General features: G+C 62.5%; 1 protein-coding gene across 1 annotated transcript; it reads right to left on the minus strand.

Annotated features, from left to right (window-relative positions):
- Positions 1–383: 383 nt before the first annotated feature.
- Positions 384–25,268, minus strand: Atcay (ATCAY kinesin light chain interacting caytaxin). The gene is made up of 12 exons (XM_027952721.2): positions 25,192–25,268; positions 15,881–15,939; positions 13,141–13,362; positions 11,009–11,194; positions 10,508–10,610; positions 9,509–9,640; positions 8,627–8,713; positions 5,505–5,603; positions 3,291–3,326; positions 1,700–1,771; positions 1,083–1,115; positions 384–461 (listed from the first exon to the last, which is right to left on the minus strand). Exons 1-12 carry the CDS (start codon positions 25,266–25,268, stop codon positions 452–454), a joined length of 1,116 nt encoding a protein of 371 aa, XP_027808522.2. The 3' UTR covers positions 384–451.
- Positions 25,269–25,552: the final 284 nt, after the last annotated feature.

The following is a 25,552-nucleotide window of genomic DNA, read 5'->3' on the forward strand; positions in this document are numbered from 1 at the left end:
GGCCCTCGGGCCTGAGGCCGGGCTGCGGGGGCCACGTTCCAAAAGGAAAGGCACCGGACAAAACAGGGAGCCGGGGTGTCTGTGGCTCCAACCTGGACCATGTCAGGGACACAGGGACCTCGGCCTGTGCCCAGCACTGGCCAGGGCCAGCTAGGACAGCAAGAGGTGTCCTGTAGCCTCAGGGCCTGGGGCAGGGGCAGAGGTCACCAGGGCCCTCTGGAAGTGGGAAGAGCCGAGAGCCGGACCTTCTCCGGACACTCTAGCACGGCCTCGTTTTTAAAAAAATAAAATAAAATGTTTTGAAGCAGCTGAAAAGAGGCTGGGGCTCAGAGGTGGGTGGGGACAGGGCCAGCCGGGGACAGGGACGAGGCGAGCAGGTGCGGGCTGGAGGGCGTCCGTCGGGTTTCTTGGCATCTGGAATCTTCTTTTGTCTTCTCCACGCTCAGCCACCTCAGGACATGCTGGGGACACACACAGGCCAGCTAAAGTGGAGAATGCCCTTCCCCATGGGTGGGGTCCAGAAGAATGACCCCCCGAGCCCCAGAGCCTTTCTAGCAGGAGTGGCTTCTGCTCTTCAAGGCAGGTCACCTGCCACCCACCTACCCATGTGGCTTTGACAGGAGCCTCCCTCCTGGTGCCCCAGCAGAACAGGTCCCAGGGACTGTGATCCTCGTCCAGACTGGACGGAGGGGTCCACCCACCCATCCGTCCACCCACCCACTGACCACCCGCCTATCCATCTGTCTGTCCTCCTTCCTTCAACATCATCATCTGTCCACCAATAAGCAGCAGAGTTGACTCTCTCTGGGGATTTTGAAGGTGATGACACGTTTAAAAGTATAAAAAGGCAAAAGAAGGACTCGTAAGAGTGATGGGTCGGGGATGTCACCTGGTCATTAGCAACCTGCCTGTGTGACTGCACCCCTGCCGTACAGGGCAGGGTGATCGGCTTGGGTGACCACTGCCCTGCACTCCCGGGGCAGCACCCCTCGCCCCCAGTAAGCCGTGGTGCAGCTGTCCCGAGGCTGGGCTCCACTCAGAACACTCGGAAAAGGTCACCAACCACCCAGCGTCACACCCACCTCGTTTCCTGATCCTCGGTGACCAGGTCAGGCCTGTGGGAAAAAGGAGACTCAGTGCCATTTACCTGTTTGGGGCCTGAACCTGACCCGGTCAGGACTGGGGCCCACAGGGACTGACTCTGCCTGGCCTTGGTCTGGTACAGAGAGGTGTCACCTGCCGGGTGACAGATGAGCCAGGGTGGGGACTGTGCGGCCACAGGCCAGGCCCCTCACTGCTGCCATGAGTCCCCTAAAGCTGCTCGGGGCTCACAAGCCTGGGGAGGCTGAGTCTATGCACCAGGACGTTGACAAGGTCACCTTCTAGAACCTTCTCTGAGAGCAGAACTTGGTCTCCTGGTGTGTGCTGATGCAGGGAGAAGGAGGGGACGGTCCCTGTTGGGGGCCCTGACCTCAGGAAGCTCCGAGGGCAGAAGACACGTAACAGGTGACCAGGGAGCTACCTTAACTTACTACACACCAACGTCACTGTGAGCGGCTCCCCGTCACCGGGCTTGGCTCCTGTGGCACTGGAGGGCCATCTGGAAAGAGCCCCTCGGGGCCCCTGAGGCTAGACCAGGTGCTGGGGGCCAGGCAGCCGCGGGTGTCACCTCTCGCCCCGTGGCCACCTGCACACTTACCTGTCCTCCTCTGACGCTGCCTCTGCCCTCTCCTCAGACCTGGGCAGGAGGAACTCTGGCTGGGGCCTCGCGCTGTGGACAGAGAGCGCCAGGTGACGAGATGGGCCAGCGGGCTGTCTGGCCCGGGCTGATGGTGGCCTGGGGACGGTTCAGGGCTGGTCGTGCTGGGCCCAGGGTGGAGACAGGTGCACTGCTGTCCAGTATGGGAGCGTCCTGGTCATTGGCAGCCATAGAAGTGGGCCTGAGGGGCCCCGGGGAGGAGGACCCTGGGCCCTGCCTTGGGGGCCCCGGGGAGGGGCCCTGGGTTGCTCCTCCACAGACGCTGTGGCACCTGCGGTCACGTGGGTGTGGGTGCTGTCTGCCTGTCCATCTCTCAGTTGAGGACTGGGCAGCACAGTTCACAGGGGAAGGTCAGGGGCAAGGACAGGTGGTGACCACACACCGGGGCAGCACTGTGGGCAGGCCAGGAGCTGGCCGCGCAGCGCTGGAGGCTGTCGCAGGGGAGAGGCGGCAGGAGGGGCCTCAGGGGCCACACCGAGGGGCCTGTGACCCTGTGACCCACAGTCCCCCTGTGGGGACATGCTCAGAGGAGTGGACTGCAGGGATGTGGACAGCCCTCATGCCCATGTGAGGGGCGTGAGGAGAGGGTGGCACCTGCTACCTGCCACCCCTGCTACTGGACCTGGGACGTGGTGTCCACCTCCTGGGAGGTGCCCGAGCCTTGGAGCCATTGAGACGGGAGGTGGCCTGATGGGCGCCGGGTGGGGGGACCCCAGCTGGTGTGGAGGGACAGAGCTTCTGCCTGGGGAGACGGAGAGCCCTGGAGAGGGTGCATGGCCCTGGGTCTGTCCCCTGCCCTGAGCTGTGCCCCTGGACAGGGGCGGGGGTCGGTTTTATGTCGTGTCTGTTAATCACGACAAGGACAGGCGGGAGGAGAGAGGCGGGAGGGGGAGAACCTGGGCCACCTGCCCTCCCCATCTGCCCAGGACACTCCTACCTGGGATCCTTTCCTCACCCAGCGAGGTGTCTCTGTCCTCTGCTATTTGGTCCAGGACTCTGTCATATTTACCTCCGTTTTCCCTGAGCCTGTCATGACCCACCAAGAGCCCCAGCTCTCTCATGGACTTGCTGTGGGTCCTCGGGCAGGTGCCTTACCCTCTCTGAGCTTCCCTAGGCAACTCTCAGCGGTTGTGAAAGCCTCCAGGAGATCTCTATAAGTGGGAAGGGCTGAAACACTCCTGGAATTCGGTGAACGCTGCTGATGGCTGTGCATGTGTGGGGCGAGGGGCAGGCCTGCCTTCCCTCTGCAAAGGGGGAGCTCAGCACCAGGGCAGCCAGGGTCCTGTGTTGAGCGTGAGCTCTGGTCACCCTCACCGCCCAGGGGTTTTACGCTGTTCCTGGTTTCCCAGAACACCCTCCAAGGTGCTTCTAAGTACTTCCCTAAAGCCACTCTGGCCCACCTCAAAGCCCTCTCCTGAGCCCAGCGTGGACCTTCCTGGGTCCCGCTGAGCCAGAGCCAAGAGGCCACCCCTCGAATGACAGCCCCGTGCAGCCCCCGCCCCGGCAGCCCTCTCGAGGGCTCTGCACACACCTCTCTCTCCGCGCTCTGAGTCTTTCCTCTTCGTACCTGAAAGAAAGAAGCCGAGCTGGGCGCGCAGCCTGCTCTCCGGAGGGGGAGGGTCCTTGCTGGGGAGGGACCCTCTCGCGCTCTCTGTGCTGGGCTGGAGCCCGGGACTTGGCACATGCGAGACGCCCCCCAGCCCTCTGGTTTGGGGCAGAGAAAGAATCCTGTGGTTGTGGCTGCCCGCACCGGGCTGCAGAGGAATAAGGAGCCCCCTGAGCGGCCACCTTGCCCCGCGCCTCGCCTGCAAGACCCCGAGCAGGGAGGGTCTGTTCCGCTGGCGAGTCCGGCATCTGCACAGAGGGGCGCTTGGCTGACTGGTTTTGCCACCAGCGATTGGGCAGGACCCTCCCATCACAAGGCCCCGGATGCTCGGGAGGCAGGACCCACATCCAGCTCCACGGTCGTTCTCTGTGAAGGGCCCCGAATGTGAGTTCCCAGCTTCAAGCCCCAGGCAGTCTGTTCTGACTGTCCCACTGGGCCACCACTGCAGAAATGCAGTCACAAGTGACTGGTGACCCAGGGGTGTGCCACCATGTCAATAAAACTTTATTTATGGGGCTGGGATTGTGGCTCAGCGGTAGAGCGCTCGCCTAGCACAGGCGGGACCCGGGTTCGATCCTCAGCACCACATAAAAATAAAGGTATGGTGTTGTGTCCATCTACACCTAAAAAAAAATATTTAAAAAAAAAACTTTATTTATAAAAATGAGCAGAGGAGCCAGGCGCGGTGGCGCACGCCTCTCATCCCAGCAGCTCTGGAGGCTGAGGCAGGAGGATCCTGAGTTCAAGGCCAGCCTCTGCAATGGCAAGGCACTGAGCAACTCAGTGAGACCCTGTCTCTAAATAAAATATATTAAAAAAAAAAAGGGCTGGGGCTGGGGCTCAGTGGTTGAGAACTAGCACATGTGAGGCATTGGGTTCAATCCTCGGCACCACATCAAAACAAACAAATAAATAAAGGCATTGTGTCCATCTACAACTAAAAAAAAAAATATTTAAAAAAGGGCTGGGGATGTGGCTCAGTAGTTAAGCACCCCTGGGTTCAATTCCTGGTACAATATATACATATAGAATTTCATAGATACCTTTTTTTTTTTTTTTTTTTTAATGGTGCTGGAGATGCGCCCTGGGCCTCACACATGGCCAGGTGAGCTCTACCACTGAGCCTCACCCCAAATCTTTGATGCATTTTCAATTATTAATGTCTAGGTTGCAAAAATATATTCTGAACAGAGACCAAAATGTAAATATGGGGAGCTGATACACATAAGGCCTGCTTCCTGCCAGCGCTGGGCCACAACTTGGGCTTTCTAGACTCGCAGTCTGGTCACCGTGTGACCTCAGGGAAGGACAAATTGTGACGGTTCCTTTGAGGTGCAGGACCAAATTGGGATTCTTTAATGTGGCCGGTGGGAAGGGGACATGGGGCGGCTGCTGGGGAACCGAGCCGTGGTTCCTCAACAGCTGGACGCGGAGTCGCCTCCGAGTCTACTGCTGGGCCCACCCGTGAGAGCTGGTGGGGTCTCCAGGGAGCACGTCCAGGTCGCAGCAGCCACAGGGTGGAGAGGCCGACGCCCCCACCAAAGTGGGGCTCAGGGTGCGGCCAGCCACACACTGGGGTCACTCGGTCTTAGTGGAAGGGCACCCAGTGCCTGCTGCCCGGGACGGACCTGGGACCCGGTGCTCAGTGACACAAGCCATACACAAGGGACACATGGCAGCCTCCAGGGGATCCCTGGGGTCTCAGAGCCACAGAGAAGCAGCGTGGTGGGAGCCGGGCTGGGGGGACGGGCTCGGGTGTGGCGGGTCAGAGCTCCATCCTGGGGGACGAGGGAGCTCTGGAGGAGGTGGTGGGGACGGCCGCTCAGCCCGAGTCGGCCCCGTGCCCCTGAGCTGTGCTTGGACACGGGCAACGTGGTCAATTTCGTGGTCTGTGGGTTTACCACAGTTTTGAACCTGATGCTGAGGAGAGCTGGGTGGCATGGAGCCTTGGGGACCCGTTGACATCATTCTTAGTGAAAAAAGGGCAGGACGCGTGGCTCGCCCCCCCCCCCCATCCCCGGCACACCTGGCCGGACCCCAGGGGCTCCAGGAAGCAGAGCCTGGGGCGGGGAGCCCGGGGCGGGGACCCCCTCCCAGCGGGTCGGCTGGTGGGGCGGTGGCGGCGTGGGGGACACTCACTGCAGCACACACTCTGGGATCTGCACGTGCTCCATGGGGATGAGCTGCTCCAAGTCCTCCAGGCTGTGCACGTACTGGATCTTGCTGATGAACTTGACGCTGCAGGACGGGGGGCGTCTGAGTGCCCAGAGAGCCCAGGAGGCCCTCCCCGGAGCCCAGCACTGCCCAGCCAGGGACGGGCTGGGGACTCCAGCGCTTTCGCTCCTCGGCCGATTTCCCCAGGGATGCTTTTCCTCGGAGGCGCTGCCCGCGAGGGCACCACGGCCACTCGGGCCTGGGAAGCGGGTCGCAGGCCTCCGCCTGCTCCTCCTCCTCCTCCTCCTTTTCAGTGCTGGGAGCTGAGCCCACTGCAGAGCTGCCCCCGCCCTGTTTATTTATTTATTTTGAGATGGTGTCTGGCTAAGTCGCCTTGACCAGCCTTGACCTTGCATCCTCCTGCCTCAGCCTCCGGTCACCGGTCTGCCAGTGCATGTGCCAGCTGTCACAGCCCGTCCTGGGGACAGTGCTCGCTTCCTGTTGGAGCCTGGGCTCCGGCTGCGGGAACCCAGGAGGCACCTCGTTGGCAGCGCGGGGCTCAAATCTTTGTTTTTTTTTTCTTTAATTAAAGCTAAATTTAAGAAATGCCATGAAAGCTTTTCAAGGTGACATAGCAAAGTCGTCACTGAGAACTGGGCTGCGGGAGGAAGGCCTGGCCCAGGTTGGCAGCCGCAGGGCTTTGTGTCTGGGCTTCTGTGTTTGGACGTCCCCTGGAAACGGCTCAGCTTCCTGGAGGGCTCTGGGGACAGAAGACGCTGTGGCCGGCGGCAGCCCAGGGCCAGGGCAGGAGCAGAACCTATGCAGACGTTTCCTGGCCGTTGCTGAGTGGCCATCTGTGTCGCGGGGCCAGGAGGACGCTTCTACAAACTTCAGATTTATTTTGCAATCTGAAAGCCCCTGGAGCAGTGTCCCTGTGGAGCGCAGTGTCCCAGGACCAGAGGCCCCAGCAGCCGGTGTGACAGGGCCAAGGTCCACTGCACCTGGAGAGGCCGCGGCTCCGGCCATCTCGATGCGCTCCCCCAGCTCCTTGGAGAGTCCTAGACCGTCAGTCAGCGCTACAGCCTAGAGCTGCTCCCCGGGCCGGCACAAGCCTCACAGTGACAGGGACACAGTGCCATCCCACCATCAGGAGCCGAGTCTCCTTCCCTGAGGGAACTGGGGGACATTCCACCCAGGCCAGGCGCTCAGTCCAGATTGCCCCGACAGGACAGCGGGTCCTCAGCACCGTGGGTGCTCGGCCGCCTGCAGCTGCCATTCCGGGCTCCTGGCTTCTCCTGGGGAACTCTTGCGCCCACGATCTCTTTGGAGCCCCCAAAGAGACCCAGGAAAAGAAACCCAAAGTGACAGAACTGCCCATGTTAAAGGCAAAGGCCCAGCTAAGGCAGCCTGTGGGGAGCAGGGCGGGCACGAGGCCCCCACCCTGGAGGGCACGCTTGGCCTTCCTCGGGGAAATCCCGTGATCTGCTCAACAGAAAATAAACACATTAGCATAATATGCTAATACACACGCAATCTGCATGATATGCAAATAAACGTGTGTGGATCAGCCCCAGGAGGGGCCCTGGCAGGCCCTTGAGGCAGACCTGAGCTGGGGGCGCAGGGGCAGGGCCGGCCCCTAGCTCCCCCAGAGCCCCCCTAACTCCCCCAGAGCGTCTCAGCATGAGACTGAGGGAGCTCAGGACCTTTGTTTAACTCAGTGTCTGAATTAAGTAAATTAAACCTGCATGACATCGCCCGGGGTCAGGGGCATTTAACACACTAAGCGTCTTCTCAGCAGACCTGGGGCGCTCGGGTCCGGACAGTCCAGAGGAAGGTGACCTGTGGGCTCTGGAGCGTCTTTGTTGACTGGGGGCCGTGAGTGATGACACATGGTCCCTGCTAAAGATGGGACTCGTGGGACCCTGGCGGAGCTGGAGTCTGGCCAAGGTCAGTCCCACAGGGGTTCTGCCTTGTGTGCATGGGCCCCCGACAAAAATCCTGGGTGCCCCATTGCTGGGAGAGTTAGGAGGTTTCCCCGAGTGACCCCCAGAGGGGACACGGGCTGCGTGGGCTCCCCGGGGCCTCCTCTCATCTTCTCTCGGGTTTTCATCTGTATCTTTCGCTGGACTGACGGGGACTGAGCACAGCAGCTCCCCTGAGTTAGTCTCGGGCCACAGCACCCCCGTGGTTCACGGCCCAGTGGGTCCCAGGCGTGGAGGGGGCTGGCTGGGTGACACTGTCCGGGGGACCCATTGGCCCACACAGGTTCTTCAGTGGGTGGAGCAAGGCTCGCCTCCCGAGTGGCCTTGCCATGTCATTCTCGGTGAGTTCTTGACCCTTCTCGGGCCTCGGTTTCCCTGTGCCCAAGACTGGGGCAGTGACAGCAGCCTCTCAGGTAACAGTCATAACTAGTAAGAAGTGCGCAGCGCTCAGCCTGCAGAGCCGCTGTGGCTGCCAGTCCCCCTGCGGGCCCACACCCTGCCCGCACGCACATGTGGAGGTCTGAAGTGGGGCCAGGCACAGTGGCCATGGCTGTCCTCCCTGTGGCTGGGAGGCTGAGGCAGGAGGATCGAGAGTCCAAGGCCAGCCTGGGCGACTCAGCAAGGCCCTGAGCAACTGAGCAAGACCCTGTCTTAAAATAAGACAAGAAGGCTGGGGTCCAGCCGGGCGGGGGCTCTGGGTCCACCGCAGTGCGGAAAACCAAACGAAAATACCAAGTGCGGGGAGGGGAGTGTTCCAGACTCCAGTTTTAAGGCATTTTTGGAATATTTTCATACATATATAAAGTGTGTGATCCTTCAGAGGGGCTCAAACACGGAATTCTCTGTGCTTCCTGTGCACCCCAGGCACGCAGCCCGAGGGGGATCTTGTGCAGACGTTTTTGGTGAATCTGCATTTTGACCGAGAAGCGTCCCGGGGTCGGGATGGAGATGGCCACTCGCAGTCTCATTCCACTGAATGAGGAGCGAGCGCTTTAGATTTTGGATTTGGGATCTTTGCATTGGCAAGCCTGGTCAAGGCAAGGGCAGCAGATGTTCTCGAGCAGCTAGAGACACACCCGTGGAACCCACCGCTGCCTGTCACTAGCCGCTGGCTGCTTGCCTTACCTGATGAAGGGGCGGGAGATGGCCAGCACGGTGCGAATGAACCAGGAGGGGTGGACGATGATCAGGGACTTCAGGTTCTTCCGTAGTCTGTGTGGGAGGCACAGGAGACCAGTCGGCCCCGGGGCAAGCCCTGGGAGGTGGGAGGGTCACCGCCTGGCCCCCTGGCTCTGGTGGCCTGCCCATAGAGAGCTGAGTTGGGAGGGACCCACTGTGGTAGCAAGGGGGCCCGGTGGGCAAGGCATAAGCTGCTGAGACTGGTCACCATCCAGGGTGGCCTCTGGTCACACGGGGCTGGGCGCACGGTGTGTGGGCAAGAGGTGGAACAGCCCCGCCCTCCTCTGAGGGACAACGGTCCTCCCAGGCGGGGACGCCCCTCCTGCTCTGATTCCGCTGCCGCTGGAGGGACTGAGGAGGAGGAGCCACCCAGGGGCAGAGCCCGTGCAGGGACCCGCCCCGTAGGACCTTCCTACAGGAGGCGCTGGACGCCAGGCTCCCGGATGGGCAGCAGCAGGGGCGCCAGGACTGAGGGGCACGGGGGGGGGGGGGGGGGCAGCCGGGAGGCAGCTGCACAGTGAGCGCGCGTTCACAGCAGGCGTCGTGCAGTTAAAGGGACAGCAAAGGTGCGGCCCCCTTAGCCCAAATGACTGCTGTCGTTAAGGGAGAAACCTGGGCACAGACCCGGGAGACGCTGTGCGCAGACGCAGGTGGAGGCTGGGTCGCACTCTGCCAAGGACGCCAGAGTCACAGGCTCCAGCCGACGCTGGGCAGGGTCTGGACACTCTCGTTTGGGCCCAGGGGCCAGGCCCGCCCATCTGGGCTCCAGGACGCAGCAGCCAGTAGCTATTTGAGACTCCACCCGCCCACCCGCGGGACGCCCCTCACCTCCTGTCAATCATCTGATAGCACTTCTTCAGCCAGCCGATGCCCGGCATCCTCCGCCGGGGCGTGGCGCCGTTCAGGTACACGATCATGTAGTCCTCGGCCACCAGGAGCTCCAGGCTGCTGATGACGTACCTGGCGGGTGGAGAGGGCAGCGCCCGGGGGCGCCCGGTGTGAGGACACCCACGGGGCCGCCCTGGCTGGGCCGGCGGGTCTGCACAGACTGGCCCCTGTCCTGGAGGCTGGGGAGACGCTGTGGGCGCCCCTCAGCAGCCGCGGCTGTTTTATTGAGCATTTACTAGGTGCCAATCACTTGGTGTGCACACTCTCATTCAAGGTTTCCCGAGACCCACCCTAAGAATGGGTGTGGCCCTGACCATCCACAGCTGGGGGACAGCGGCCTACAGAGGCCTGCGTGGGAACACAGTCCACCTGCTCTGGAATCTGGAGGCCCGCCTCTCCCTGTGTGATTTCACATAAATGCCCCCCAGCCTCGGCCTCTCATCTGGGGAGACTGGGCCCCGGGACACGTGGGCAACTTCCTGTGCTGGCCTTCGTGGGCACCTCCTCTGGTCTGAGGGGCCGCCCAGCCTCCGTGGAGAGCCCCCCAACACGGCTGGGCAAGGTGGATGTGGATGGGAGGTGAGGGGGAGCAGGAGAAAGGCCATCGGGCAGCTACTTGCGCCCTGCCCGGGCCCTCGGGGGACCGTCTGTGTCTGACTTGCTGACAGCCCTGGGGGTCAAGGGCACTTGGAGAGCGGGCGAAGGTGGAGAGAGAGCTGGTGAAGGAGACCCCGGAGAGAGGGAGCGAGGTCAGGGTCGGCCTGGTCACCGTGGACTCTGGGGCCAGGTCACTCCTGCGGCGGGCATCCTGGGCGCTGCCGTGGGTGGAGCAGTGTCCCTGGCCTCCCAGAGCCTGCAGCCTGGCTCCCTGGCCTGAGCCCGCAGACCTGGGTGTCTGCAGCACGGTGGCCCAGGGTGCTGGGGTGGGTGGAGACTTACAGGAAGAGGTTCTCCATGATGTAGTGGTAGTCAGGGGAGCTGCTGTCCGGGAGGAAGCAGGCCGCAAAGACGATGATGGCGTTGAGGCCTTCGCCATAGTACCCTGGGGAGAGGCGGTCGGAGTGGCTGAACAGGCCCAGCACACCTGGCCAGTGCTGTCCAAGCTCTGAGCCGTCCCAGGCCACCGTGTCATCAGTCACCCTTCCCCCACCCACATGCTCGGGAAGATACTGCCCTGAGCCGCAGCAACCTGGCAGGGAGCTGAACCCCCCAAGCAGTCTCTGCCTTGGGTGGAGAACAGCAGCCATTGTCCTGGTCACCACGCGTGTATCTGCCACACCCACCTTGTCCTAGCCAGCCACCCTCCTCCAGCAAGATGAAGGCTTAGAATTCCCACAGAGCAGAAGAAGAAACCAGGTCCAGAGGGGACCCCCGAGGGCCCCCAGCTGCCCATCATTCCTGGACCACAGGAGGGCAGGGGTCCCAGGACGCCAGGCTCACCTCCATGGGTGACCACCTTCATGTATGGCCGGATCATGTGCAGGTCAATGCGGTGCTCTTGTTCCCCAATGATCACCGTCCGCCACAGGCGCCCATTGGCGGCACTGCCATCATCTGCTGCGCCGTCCCCAAACAGGTCTGCACTGTCACCGGGCATGTTCTTGGCAGTGGCCACAGGGGTATCATCTGGAAGCACGCCGGGGTGAGCAGAAAGGCTGCTGGAGTCCAGACATCTCGTCCACCCTCCCTGTCTCCCTCTCACGGTTCCCACTGCTGCTGGGGGCCACGTGGCTTCTCCCACCTGGCTGCTGTGTCCCCATCTTCCTCCCTTCCCCCAGCCTGGCTCAAACCACCTCCTCCAGGAAGCCTCCCAGGATTGCACCCCAGTCTACAGGCCGCTCTGGACCTCCTGCCCCCTCTGCCCCCCCACCCCGGCCATTTCCCTCTTCTAAAAAAATCTTGTTTTTAATAACTTTATTTTATTTATTTATTTCTGATGCGCTGCTGAGCCTGAACCCAGTGCCTCCCCTGTGCCAAGCCCCAGCCCAGCCCCCTTTTTGCTCTTAAAACAGTCACTTTCTGCACACATTTCCCAACAGATGTGAGCAACTGGGAACAAAGGCCACAGGCGAGGGCCTGTGACCCCTGGTGTCAGCATCCAGCTGTCCTCTGTCCTCTGGGGACCTCACTCACACAGGAAAGACCGCCTGTTAGGGTGGGGCTGGGGGAGAAATGGGGGGACTGGGAGTCAGAAGCCACAGCCAAGTGCTAATGGACACTAGTGTTATCTTTACACTGAGGAGCGGAGAGTGGCCAGCAGACTGGCCAGTACTCGTCCAGTCAGGGGAGCTGGGTGGGGCCCGCTCCTACAGGACTCGCTGTGTGACCTTGCACACAGGACCTCCCTCTCTGGGCTCCCAAACTGCTCTGAAAAAGGCCACCTCTCTAGGCTGGGCTCAGCGGCAGAGCGCTCGCCTGGCACGTGCGAGGCCCTGGGTTCGATCCTCAGCACCACATGAAAACCAACAAAATAAAGGTCCATCAACAACTTAAAAAGAAAGGCCACCTCTGTGACACGTGTTCTTCTGGTCACAGCGTGACCGTGTGCCCCACGCTCAGGCCACAAACGTGCTGTCACCTTGACCCCTCTGCTCTTTATGCCCCTCTGCTCTTTATGCCCCTCACCCACCCAGCAACCACTGCGGGCTCCACTTCCAAGGGGACCCCGTCTGTCACTTCTCCACACCAGCAGGCCACCACCCCCCCCGGCTAGTGTCCCCCCTTCCTCTGACCCCAGCTGCCCCTCTGGTGGCTCCCGGAAGCCTTTGCACACGCAGCTCGCAGTGGCCCTGGACTCCTCTGTCCTCCACCCCACGGGGTCGAAGCCAAGCCCCTGGCCGAGGCCGCCTCAAGCCACACCTCGGCTGCTGCTGCCCCTCTCCCCTCAACCTCGATCGGCCCCGCCCCACGCCAGTCGCACTGCTCCAGCGGAGGGTCTCCTCTCCAACGTCCACCCTGTGCTGACCCCCGTGAAAGGGACCCCACCCTGTGGTCCTGGCCCAGGTCTCCCAGGGGCACTGTGGACACGGCGGGGTCCTTCTCTGGGTGGTGTCCTGGGCACTGGCAGTGAGGGGCACTGCAGGCTGCCGAGCTACAGGCCAGGAGCTGCCCTCCTCCAGCAGTGACAACCGTAAGTGTCCCCAGACAAGGCCCAGTGTCCCACGGTGGGGCGGACACGGTGGTGAGAGGCCCCGTGCCCAGCTTGGCTTCCTGAGGTCCCTGTGCGTGTGGCTGGTGCCCGGGGCACCCTGATCTCCTCGCCCATTGCCCAGCCTCTGCTTCCTGCCCGTCAGTGTCCACAGCCCTCCCTGGACCTCCAGCACCTGGGTCAGGACCTGGCCCCCACGAGTCCGCGTCAGGGGCAGGCTGGGAGCACGTGCCCCGGCCACTGCTGAAAGCCACGTGCCCCAGGAAAGTCCACGAGCCTGCAGGAGCCCTGCCCAAGGGTGGCCCCCGGTCAGTGCCCTGTGCAGCCTGCCGCTCCCGGAGCTGCCCGCCAGCGGGTGAGCCTGACTGGGGACAGGGTGGGGAACTGGGCGGCCGTGGTGGCCCCTGAAGCCCTCGGCCCTCACCTTCCCACTCAAGTTCATTCCCGTTCCCCAGAAACTCCAGCGAGTCCGTCTCGTCGGGGGTCTCGATGTCGTCCACGTTGATGTCCAGGTCATCGGGCGTGTCCAAGAAGTCATCGGACAGCAGGGAGCCTTCGCTTTGGTCCAGGGAGATGTTGATCTCCGGGGCCACCAGGGTCTTCCTCTTGCGGTGAGCTCCCCCGAAGTTCAGGGTGGTGGGTGGGGCTGCGGGAGAGACAGACGGAGCCGCCCCGTCCTTCTCTGTCCCTCCTCCAGATCCCACCGCTCCGCTCCCCACCTGCCCAGGGGAGCGCTCAGCAGCCTGCGGCTCCGAGTCCGGCACTGCCCTGTCCGGAGGCCCTGTTCCTACGGCCACCTGCAAGACAGGCCTGGCGGGGTGCGGCCATCAGGGTCTCTGGATGATGCGGTTCCGACCCCAGCAGCCCACCCAGCGCCCACGTGCTCTTGACCGCCCTGACCACGCAGGGTGAGCTGAGCGGCTTTCCCCTGGAGACCTCAGCTGGACCCTGGGCTCCCCAGGGGCTGAAGCCATCGGAGGGGACGCAGGGCAGAGCTGGCCTCCCGCTCCCTGGACGGCGCTCCCTGCAGATGGAGCGTCCTCCCCACGCCTGCGGCTCCTCCAGATCCCACTGTGACATCCCGTGGCAGCAAGTGCTGCCTGTCTCCCGGACAGGAGCGCCAAGTGCTGTCCAGCCTAGGGTCACCTGCCACCGGGGGCAGCGAGGGGCAGACCCCAGCCCCTTGGCTCACCCTGCCCTCCCCCCAGGAGTGGTCCAGGGCACAGATGCTTTCCCTGGCTGACGGTGTACTGTGACAGCAAGACTCAGGTCACGCTGTGACACTGGTCACCGGCAGGGAGGCAGGGAGGCAGGAGCCCCTGCGTGGGCCCAGAGGGCAGGGATTTGAGCCAAAGAGGATTATTTCCAAGCTTTAAAATCATATGGAATTTGCTCTAAAAAAAAATGGACTTTGGGAATCTGCCCAGGTCTCCGGCCTCAGGCTGGCTTGGGACCCTGAATGCTGGCCTTCCTGCGGCCCCGGCTTCCAGGGGGTGGCCCCGGCTTCCAGGTTCCCGCTGAGAGAATCCGCCCCCGGGGTCCGGGGACACCTGAGACTCAGCCAGGGCTGAGACACCTGGAGACTTTGGACTGAAACTCGGGGCTGGGGGCTGGCTAGCGGGTGGAGCACTGTCCCCCTGGGCACCGGGCCCTAGGTGGACCCCAGCCACCTGGGCCTTGGACTTGCAGCCTCCAGAATGGAGAGCGAAGGAACCCACAGCTTTAGCTGCCTGGTCCCTGGGACCTCACAGCGGCCCCCGGAGAGCCACAGACTTGGTGGCAGGAGGGTGGCTCCTGGGATCCTGGTCCTAGGCTGGACATGGCCTGGGGACTTGGTGCTCTCCTCCTGCCCATGAACTGTTACTCCAGGAAGCCCAAAGGCCAGGCCGCCCGGAGCCTGGGAGGCCCGGTCCCCAGGAGTGGACGGCCTGTGTCTCTCCTTCCTCCCCTTCTCCCTCCCTCTCCCTCCCTCTCCCTCTCCCTCCCTCTCCCCCCTCCTTCTCTCTCTCTCTCTCTCTCTCTCTCTCTCTGCTGACATGGAACCCAGGGCTTCCCACACTCTGCCCAGGGCTCCCCCACGGGCCACACCAGCCTTTTGCTTCATTTTGAGACTGGGCCTCGATACACTGCTCAGGCTGAACTTGCCATCCTCCTGCCTCAGCCTCCGAGTCCCTGGGACGGCAGGTGGGATCGGGTCAGGGGATCCCATGGGTGGAATTAGGGTTCTCCAGAGCACAGCGTCAGGGCATGTGTGTGCGTGGGGGGCCACGTTTCAGGTGTGAGTGGTGGCCGTGGTGCCAGGTGGCCTGGCAGAAAGGACGGGGGACGGCCTGGCGGGAGCCCTCCAGCTCTCCTGGCAGCTCCCTTCCTGGGAATTTCAGTCTTTCTCCTAGAAACCCTCAGCTGAGCAGCCGCGTGGGGCGCGGCCCAAGGTCCCTGCTGGGGTTGAGAGCCCAGGAGAGCCTAGCACAGAGGCCCCTGCTGGCTGCTCGCGGCCCCAGGGACGGGCCTCCCTGAGCATCCCTTGGACACTGAGCTGGGTGCAGCGATGCAGGGCAGTGGGAGGACTGGGCAGATTGGCTGTCACTGCTGTGTGACCTCAGGGGCCTGCCCGTCCCCCTGATTAGGTAGGGTGGGCACCGTGACGGGACACGTGGCAAGATGCAGGCGGAGCTGGGTCCCCGCAGAGCTCAGCACAGAGACGCCAGGGAGGAGAACACAGGGCTCGGGCAGCTCGCCAGCCTCCCGGGCGGCCTGTGTCCAGTCTGGGGCTTTGGGTCCTCGGAGCAGTCTGGGTGGCACGGCCTTCCGGGGCTGCTCAGGGCTCCTCTGACTCCGATCCTGGCATCCCCTGGGTACCTTGCATATGTCACCTCATTTCACCCCTATATACTCCCTCTGCAAGAAGCCGACCACCTGTATTTAGTAGAGGGGGATCGGGAGGCACAGAGAGGCTGAGTAAGCAGTTCCAGGACACACAGCAAGGCATTGTGCTCTCTTTGTGACAGGGCTCTCACCGACATGGCCGCCTGCCCTGCAGGCCTGGCCACCCTTCCCTGACTGCCCTCTCAGGGTACGTGGCCTCTGATGTTCTTTACAGTGACAGCCCAAGGCAGAGCCAAAGCAGACACCAAGTTCCCACTTCCCCCCGTGGGCAGACTTACAGGACGTGTCTTCCACGGGGCTGCCAAGCAACTCCATGCCCGTCTCTTCTGGGAGCGGCCTGAGGACCCAGCCAGGAAGGAGCATGGAAATCCACCAGAGGCGCAGGGCGACCCGGGCATCCGGCCAGGCGCGTGCAGACAAAACAGGGTGGACAAGGCACCGTGAGAGCTGGGAAGCCTCTGTGCGGGGCTCCTCCCAACCCCCGCCAACGTGGCGCCCTCCTGGGCCGGGGGCCGGGGCGAGCCGAGCCCCGAGGGAAGGATCCCGACTCTACTGTGGGAGAGAGGGCTCCCCGATGCGGCAAGCAGGACCCCAGAGGGCGAGGGACTCGCGAGTCAGCTTGAAGGACGCCTCGGCCAACCCTGGGCGGCTGACAGCCAATAGCAGGATATTAGTGGATTCTACTCCAGGTGGGAGGAGAATGTCCCCGAGTCTACGCTGACGGGAGCAGATGGCCACCGTGGACGGGGAGAAGGGACGGATCCTGGTGCAGGGGAGCTGCGGGTTGGGTCTGCAGACGTGGCCTCCAGGAGACGCATGACCCTCCCACAGGCCACAGCGTCCAGGGGAGGGGGCCACGCAGCGTCAGCCAGGTGGCCAAGCCCGCAGCAGCCCGCGGGCCCCTCTGCTCCTCCTGCCCTGGACCCAGGGATCCCTGAGAACGTCAGCCAATCTTGGTGGACGGCAGCCCTATGGGGCACCAAGGAGCCCCCAAGACACCGTCACTGCTCCAAGGAGCCTGAGAAGATTTGATGACCAGCTGCCAGGTAGCATGGAAATGGGGTCCCACCACTGGAAAGGGACATTAGGGACAAAACCGAGAAAATCTGAATCCAGTGTGGCCTTCAGCAGCTGATAAGACGTGGACTTGGCCAGCGCCCCTGCCGCAGCAGGAGGCGGACCAGGAGAAACCGGGGCGGGCTCTGGAGCTCTTGGTACCCTCTTTGCAACATTTTTGCAAACCCGACTGTTGTAGATCAGGATTAAGAAACGCAGCCAGGCGTGCACGTCCCTCTGGGGCAGCCCTGGCCTCCTCCAGGGCTGGGGAGCTGAGCTCAGGTTTGCAGGCTGGGACCTCGTTCTGGCACCCCCGCCCGCCCTCCTTGGAGCCACCCAGGGCCCAGGCTCCTTCCTTTAAGTCCAGGAGGGGGCGGCCAGAGTCTTCCCTGCAGGGCGCTGGCCCCCTGGAGCCGCAGCGGGAGACTCACATCTGCTGGTCAGAGCGGCTCGGGGTGGGTGCGGGGGAGAGCTTCAGCCTGCGCCTCTTCCAGTCTGTCAGGGTGCAGCGGGTCTGTGCTCCCCTCCCCTCTGGTGTCCTTCGAGTAATTGCTGTGCCCCAGGGTGATCTGGGGGCCTGAGGTCCCGAATGAATCAGAGGTCGGCCTGATCTCGCGGGTGGAGGCCCAGAGCAGAGTGGACGCCCGGGAAAGAAAACCTACGTCCACAGGAAATCCGTGCTCAGGGTCCACAGCAGCACACCTCAGAGTTGGGCAGAGGGGACCACCCGGGTGACCACTAGGAGTGTCTCTCGGCCACCCACAGGAGCGAGGTGGCAGCTGCACTGGACGGACCTGAAGACCTGGTGCTCAGTCAGAGCCACAGACACAGGCCACCGGCTGTGACCCAGTGACAGGAGGGTCAAGGACAGGAGTCCAGAGACGGGATGTGGGCCATGGGGAGGGACGGGGGCTGCTCCTGGACTTCCTTCGGGGATGGAATGTTCTGGAACCAGACAGAGGTGCCGCTGCCGCTGGACTGTGCACTCTAGAATGGCCGATCTGCGTTACGTGACTCTCACTCAGAAGCAGCGTTGGGCAGAGGTTTCAGAGAGGCTGACCGGGCTGAAGAGTAGACCCGTGCCCAGAGCCGGAGCGCAGGGACACAGGGTGCCCAGAGGCCCCCAGGCCCAGGACTGGCCGCGATGGTGGATGCTCGGCCCTGCTCGGTGGTTGTGGGTTTTGCTGTCAGATCAGAGCTGCGGCCCAGAACTCTGGGTTCCCCTCTCGTCTGGAATCCGGGGACCTTCCTTCCAGCTGGCCGCTGGGTGAGGAGTTGCCCTCGGGCTCCTTCCCCGTCCGCAGCCCGCCAGGCACCACGCTGGGCTGTGGGCAGTGGCCCCTTGAGTCAGGTAGAACCCGCTTCCCGGAGGGGAGACTGAGGCAGGGAGAGGGATCAGGCCTAGGGGCCAGGGCCTTGGTGCCCCGGCCTGCCCACAGGCCGCGCTCTGTCCCCCCGCCACAGCAGGAGGCTGGCGTTGTCTGGGTTCTCATGAGGGGGACATGTTCCCAGCTCTGGCGGTGCACAGGGGTCCTACGATGGCCAAAGGCGCCCCCTGCAGGTCGCCGTCGGAAGCCGGGGTTGCTCCCGCTCTCCAGGCTGAGAGCTTGCGGGTGCCCCTCTCCTTGGCCGTCCCCTGCAGTGAGGTGGCCTGCTCTTCACTCTTGAGCAGAGGCATGTTGGGGTCTGGGACACGGAGCAGGTAGGTCCCTGCTGGGTGGTTCCATTTGGAGGGCGTGGTGCCTGGTCAGCTGGGCTGAATGATGACCCCGGCGTTCGGCCCAGGCTGCCCAGGTGCTGCCCTGGGGGTCTCTGGATGCCCCCAGAGTCTGGAATCCGTGGTGTTAAGTGAAGGAGGGGTTCGGGGACACAGCAGGGCCCCAGCCTCACGCACCCTCCACCAGGAGGCCTTCAGGGCAAGAGCAGGGCTTCCTGGGTCAGCACACGCTGCCCGCAGGCCCAGTGGTTGGCAGAGGTGCCACGCACCACGCGGGTTCTTTGGTAGAGGTCGTGTAGGTCAGGAAGTCTGCATCCGAGGAGGCAGGTGCATCAACAGGGCAGAGGCCACCCTTGCCACAAAGAGCACAAGCCCCGGCAGCGGGGGCAGCCCGGGCAGCCGGCAGAGGCCCTCGGGGGCGGATGCCAGGCTTCCCCTGCCAGGCTGCTCACCACTGAGCTGCTCCCTGGGCCCGGGAGGAGGCGACTTACAAGCCATAGGTTGGCACCTGCAGGGACGGAGAGCCTTCCAGGCAAAACACAGGAGGGGCAAAGCCCGGGCAGCAATCAGCCCAGTGAGCTCAGGAACAGACCAGAGAGTAGAGCAGCCCGGTGCAGAGGGGGACGCGGGGGAGCAGTAGGGGGGCCGTGGGGGAGCAGCAGGGGGTCCACGGGGGAGCAGCAGCCCAGGGCAGAGGGGGCCGCGGGGGGAGCAGGAGCCCAGTGCAGAGGGGGCCGTGGGGGGAGCAGCAGGGGGGCCACGGGGGAGCAGCAGCCCCAGGCAGAGGGGGCCGTGGGGGAGTGGGGGCCCTGGGGGGAGCAGCAGCCCCGGGCAGAGCACCATGGGGCAGGTGGATGGAGGGGAAGGAACGGGTCAGGGCAAGCACTACTGGTGCGGGATGAGATCAGGAGCCCATGTCCCCCAGGGCAGCCCCCTGAGGCAGAGGACATCCCATAAGGTGAGGGACCATGCCGAATTGGACGGCGTGAGGGCCCTGTGCAGGACCCCAGGCTCCAGGAAGGAGGCCCAAGTGCAGCAGATGTCCACCCTGCCCGCCCGCAGAGCTGGGATTTCCAAGGCAGGTGAGACCCTGCCACTCCCCAAGCCCTGGGACAGCCGCAAGCTCTCTAGACCTGAAAACCCTGCCCACCGCCGCAGGGACATCCTGATGTCTCCTGTAGAATTTGCTTTCAGTCCCTGATAGGGAGCCTCTGTTAAAGGGGGGAGTCTGCCGGCACGGTGACAAATGGCAGTCATCACAGCTACTCGGGAGGCTGAGGCAGGAGGAGCACAGGTTTAAGGTCAGTCTCAGCAACTCAGGAAGACCCTGCCTCAAAATAAACAGCACCGGGGCTGGAGCTGGGCGGACGTGCAGGTGCTCGCCTCGCATGCGTGAGGCTCTGGGATCCATCCCGGTAATGTCCCCTCTGTACGCAAGCTGGACAGCATGGCTGCATCCCTCTGTCCTGGGTAGAGCTGGTCCCTGAGGTATCCGCTCAAGTCCCGATGCCTGGTGCCGGGCTGTGGCCTCATTGGGACATAGTCACCCTCCCTTATCAGTGGTTTGGCTTTCTGCATTTTCAGTTCCTTGCAATCCGCTCTGGTCTGAAAATACTAAATAGAAAATTCCAGAAACAAATATGGCCGCAAATAGCATAAGATCCGTAAGTTTTAAGTCGCCCTTTTCCTGAGGAGCGTGTGAAGTCGTGCACTCTGTGGCTCCAGCACGTGGATTATCCTTTCGTTCAATGTATCCACACCGTGGATGCTACTCTCCTGTTAGTGACTCAGTCACTGTCTCCGTTATCGGACTGACTGCTGCGGTGTCACGGTGCTTGTTTGTTTTTCTTCATTATGACCCCGAAATGTCATTATTTGGCCATTCAGACGATATGCCAAAGAGAAGCAGGGGAGATGGACTCACTTGACGTGAGGAGGTGAGTTCATCATGGGTGTGCAGGTCGGGGCAACGTGGTTCTGTGTACCCAGGGCTGGTGACATCCACTTGGGCATCCATCGAGGGTCTTCCCAAAGACAGCGAGAGCTTCTGCAGGGTTTACCGATGTGACGGAGTTAAGATGAGGTCAGGCCGCGCTGGGTCACGGGGGGCCCCCATCTAACGGCTTGTATCTTTCTAAGAGGAGCAAACAGGGGATTTGTGCAGTGAGCTGGGTAATTCCAGGCTGCGGGAGGCTGTGGCTCCAGGGGGCTTGCAGAGGGCAGTGGGCGGAGAGACCAGGACGAGCAGTGGGCACCGGTGATGTTCCCTGGAGAGGGGTGGCCAGGCTGGGAGGAGCGGCATGGTGAGCCCCGGGGCGGGGGACACACAGGCGGCTCCGTGGGCCGCGGCTGAACCCTCTTCGAGACAGAGCCTGTGGTGAGCTGTGAGTTGGCTACCCGCCTCGGCTCCTCCAGGGCTGGCGCACAGCAAGACCACTGTCCTGCAGCCGCTGGGCCGCTGCCCCGGGAGGAGCCCCGGCAGCTGGAGAATTCTTTGGAAAGTCACCCGCCTCTTGCCCGGTGCCCACCCGCTACAGAGCGGGGCCTGTTCTGTTCGCAGCTGCGTCTGGACGGTGCTTCCCGGGGCCTGGGAGGGGGTCGCTTCCACAGGGAGGAGCGGCCTCCGCGGCCTCGCAGAGGGAGCAGTCCTGCTGGAGCTGGGACCCGGCCACCGCCCCGCCGTCCGTCCGTCCGCAGCTCGTGCCTCCGCGGCTCCCTGGTGCCACTGAGTCCCAGCAGGAGCCCCAGAACACGCGGGCTCCGCATCTGCGGATCCAACCGGCCTCGGGTGGAAAACGGTTCTTAAACGTGGACGCGCGTGGACGTTTCGCTTGTCATCAAGCCAGGCAGCGTGACGGCTGTGGCCACGGCCCTACACGTGTGGGGAGTCCGAGTCACCTGGACGGGGCTTGGAGTCCAGGGTCTGTGCCAGCATGGCACTAGCCTAACCCGGGGCCGAGCGCCTGTGGGTTTTGGCATCTGTGGGTCCTGGAGCCGGTCCCGGGTACCCAGGATGCAGGGGGCCTGCGGGGGTTGCTCGAGTCTGGGACGGTCGGCCGATTGCTGCCGGGAGACCTGGGTGGAAGGAGGGTGCCTTGGCCCTGGGCAAGGACACGATGCTTTGGTCTGGGCAGAGACCAGAGTCCATGGGGGCCAGAGGGGACATGAGGCTGAGGACTGGCCAGAGGCCCCCTGGGCTCCTGGCACCTGGTGCTGGATGGAACCCACTGAGGTCACTGCACCTAAATCTGCCAAGAACACAGAGCCACAGCTTTCCCGGGTGCTCCCAGAGCAGACGAGGCTCTGACAATCATTCTTGCCCATTCTAGAACATTCCTAACGACACCCTGACCTGCTCGCTGAAAAGTGATCCCTCATCTGCTGGGCATGGTGGTGCACACCTGTCCCAGCAGCTCGGGAGGCTGAGGCAGGAGGATTGAGAGGTCAAAGCCAGCCTCAGCTATGGCGAGGTGCTGAGCAACTCAGTGGGACCCTGACTCTAAATAAAACACAGAATAGAGCTGGGGTGTGGCTCGGTGGTCGAGGGCCCCTGAGCTCAATCCCCAGTACTTAAAAAAAAAAAAAAAGTGATCCCTCATCTGCCCCAACTGCCGACTCTGGGCCTTAAGTCCCCCTGTCCCCCTCTGGGTGCCAGGCGTGGATGCTGCGCCCCTCAGAGGGGCTGGGCTGTGGGCGAGGGTGGAGCAGTGCAGGCAGGCAGCCCCAGCCCCGGCTCTCTGCCCAGAGGCTGGCAGGCCTCCCACACAGCCATTCCCCCTCAGCCCTCAGGCCCTGCACCGAGAAAAACGGTAGAACAACCGCCCAACGGGGAGGCTGGGCACGGCCCCAAGACCCAGCTGGAGGGGAGAGGCCAGAGCCGCCGCAGAGCCCACCACTGAGGGAGGACAAGGTCCTGCGCCCCTCGAAAGGCCAGAAGCTGGAGGAAGGGTTCTGAGCGCGCGCGGGAGTGTGCGTGAGAGTGTGTGAGTGTGTGAGTGTGTGTGAGTGTGTGTGTGTGTGAGTGTGTATGTGCGTGTGTGTGCGTATGTGTGAGTGTGCGTGCATGTGTGAGTGTGCGTGGTGCTGCGTGGCCTCGTGCACACGGGGCAGGCGTTCTACGCCTGAGCCACACCCCTGGTCTGAGATTTTGAACGTTTTTACCCCAAAGAATCAAGAAATGTTTGGCAAGAAAGACGCAGCCTTCCGGGCACTGCGCACTGCGTCCGTGAGTTGAAACGTCACCAGCTGCCCCAGAAATACGTGCAACTTTTGTTTTATGTAATACTTTGAATTTTTTTTTAATTGAAAATTCTTGCCATGTTTAGAATTTTTTTTTTCCCCAGAAAATTCCAGAACTTGAGTGCTGGCTCGGAGCACTGGAGGACGAAGTCACAGACGGCCTTGCCCCTAGAGGTAAGTGTCCCCAAGCGAGGACGTCCGTCTATCGAGGGCTGCAGAGGTTCCCAGCAGGTACCACTCAGGTCCGGGAGCTGCAGAGTGGACCTGGGCAGGCCCCGCAGGCAGCTGGCCAGGCTCCCGTGGACACGACCCCAGGACAAGAGCTTGTCCGTGGCTTGGAGCAGGGCGCCTCTTGCTACGCCACGTGGGTGCATGGAACTTGGGGTCTCCACACGAGTAGATTCAGGGTGACGTCCTTGGATGTGGGGTGCTTCCTCCAAAGGCCTCGCCTCTACTTGGACAGACGGCTCCAGAGCTGCCTGTGGGCAGCCTCCCGAGGCACCGGAAGGTGGCTGGAGCGACCCCCTGCCTGCCCTGCAGCCCCTCTCCTCCGGGTTGGTCCACTCCACCGGGTTCGGCCCTGGGAACCCTCGCAGACAAGATTTTTCTGGAACTGGAGATTCTTTTCAAATTCCCTTCCAGGCTGACCACAGCGGTCCTCGGGATGGTTCCTCCCGTCGGGGTTCACAGAGCGGGCTCCTGGGCCTCGGGGAGCCTGCAGTGTCCTCGGACCCGGTGTTTTATTCCCCTGTGGGCAATACCCACTCACCGTCATCTATTGAGCGCCGACTACCTGCCAGGCACCATCTTGGATTGGGGTTCAGCAGTGATCAAAGCAAAAGATTCTTGCCTTTTCGGGGTTCCCTGTGGTGGGAGATGAGTGCAGTCGGTGGGAGCCTGTGGCGTTTGGCACACACATGGTCTGAGAAGCACCAAGGGTCTACGTGATGGAGGCTTGTCCTGGTGTGCGAGGCACGGTGGTGGGATCCGGGGAGGCCCTCAGGTCAGGGTTGCTCTTGGAAGGGATTAAGGTCCTTCCTTGGACCCTTCAGGTCTCGGGAGACGTCGTCATAAGCCCTGCTGCTGAGCCAGGCCCACCAGCACCCTGGCTTCCTGCTTTGAGATGATGCAACTTGTGACAGTCACAGACGCTCACTCCACTGCCGTCCACCATGAGGTGATGCAGCCAAGGAGGGCTCTGGCCAGAGCCTACACAATGCTGTTTGGACATAAGCCTCCAAAACTACGGGCTAAACAAAACCTCTTTTCTTTATAAAGCACCCAGCCTCAGGTACTTTGTTGTAGAAACACAGAATGGACTAAGGCAGCATATGGGAGGCTTTGAGTATCTGACAGCCGCTGGAGCAGCACCACGAACTTACTGCCTGAACACATCAGGCTGTCCTCTTACCATTCTAGAGGACGGGAGCAATTCCAAGGTCATTTTCACTGGGCAAACCCAGGGCTGGCCTCTCCTGAGGCTCCAGGGAGAGTCCGTGTCCTGCTCTCCAGCTCCTAGGGGCCCCACAGCCTGTCCCTTCCACGCTGATGTCCCCTGTTCCTGTGCGAGATCTCTCTCTGCCTCCTCTTAGAGGGACACACGGTGATCTTCAGGGCTCACGGGGTAGCCCATGACCACAGCTCCCCGCCCCCCGGCCTTAACTGAAACGCAGGCAACACAGCCGCGGAAGGGAGACTCTCAGGTTCCAAGGACTAGGACACCGTGTCCCGGGGGCTTTCTCCACCTTCACGCAGGAAGGAAACCATTCAGGAATGGGGAGGGGCAAGGAGGGGCCAGGGGGTCATCTCTGAGGAGTGGCCTGAGGCCTGAAAGAGGCAGGAGGCAGTCTCCAGGAACAGCATGCCCGGCTGAGGAACAGCAGGGGCAAAGTCTAAAGGTAAGAGTCAGCCGGTCAGGGAGCAGGACGGGAGGAAGCTGCTGGGCTGAGGGTGTGAGGAGGCCGGGGGGACACCAGGCCAAGAACACAGAGGCAGGACCCTGGACTTTCAGAGGGATGGGCATGTGCCCAGGTGGGTTTAAGCAGGGGTGGGCCGGGTGCCTCTGGCAGCTACAGGTAAAAGTACACCACGGCTTGCGGTCATTCAGCGCGGGTTGCAAGGCTGTAATCTCTGAGATGGCTCTGGATTTGTGTGCGTGTGGCCCTGGGGTCGGACCCAGGGACATGCCACCACTCAGTGCACCCCAGCCCTTTCTATTTTATTTTGAGACAGGCTTTGCTGCATTGCCCAGGTGGGTCCTGAACCTCCCGAGTTGCTGGGGCCCCAGGCCTGGGTCACCGTGCCCAGCTGGAATTCTTAAAATGGCCTGCGGTGGGGCTCTCTGGGAGCCTCGGGGAGGACGTCAGATATTCAGCAGATCTTCGCCATTGCCTGGTCTCCACTAGTCTGCTGCGAGGCCACAGGGAGGACTCAGGTCCCCGCCCCCCAGAGGACCTGCAAGTTCCCACATAGAGCTTAGGGCGGGTCCGGGAGGCTCCAGGTGCCAGCTGGTATACCTGCCACCCCGCCCAGCAGCGACGCACGCGAGGAGCTCAGGCGCAGGGGCTAGAGTCCTACCTGGGGAGGTCCTCATCCTGCCACTCGTCCTTCACCTCCACCTTCTCCATCCGCAGGGTGGCTTCTGTGGTCCCCATGGGAGCCGGGAGGAGGGGCCCTGGAGGAGAGCTGGGAGGGAGGAGCGGGTTGAGTGGACAGTGGTCATAACAACAGCCCCCCAACCGCAGCTCTCAGAGGTGGGTCTGCAAACAGCTCCGCACCCCTTCTTCTACCCAATCATCGCCCAGCCCATGAGGTTTCCTTCCCTAGGGCGAGCCATGACCCAGACAGGCTCATCCTCCCTCTGGATCTCAACTGGGAAGCAATAAACGCCTTAAAAAATCGTTCAGACTAAAGTGTGAATGACTGATATGCTTAATTT

Source organism: Marmota flaviventris, chromosome 1 (assembly GCF_047511675.1).
Source record: "Marmota flaviventris isolate mMarFla1 chromosome 1, mMarFla1.hap1, whole genome shotgun sequence".
Lineage (NCBI taxonomy): Eukaryota > Metazoa > Chordata > Mammalia > Rodentia > Sciuridae > Marmota > Marmota flaviventris.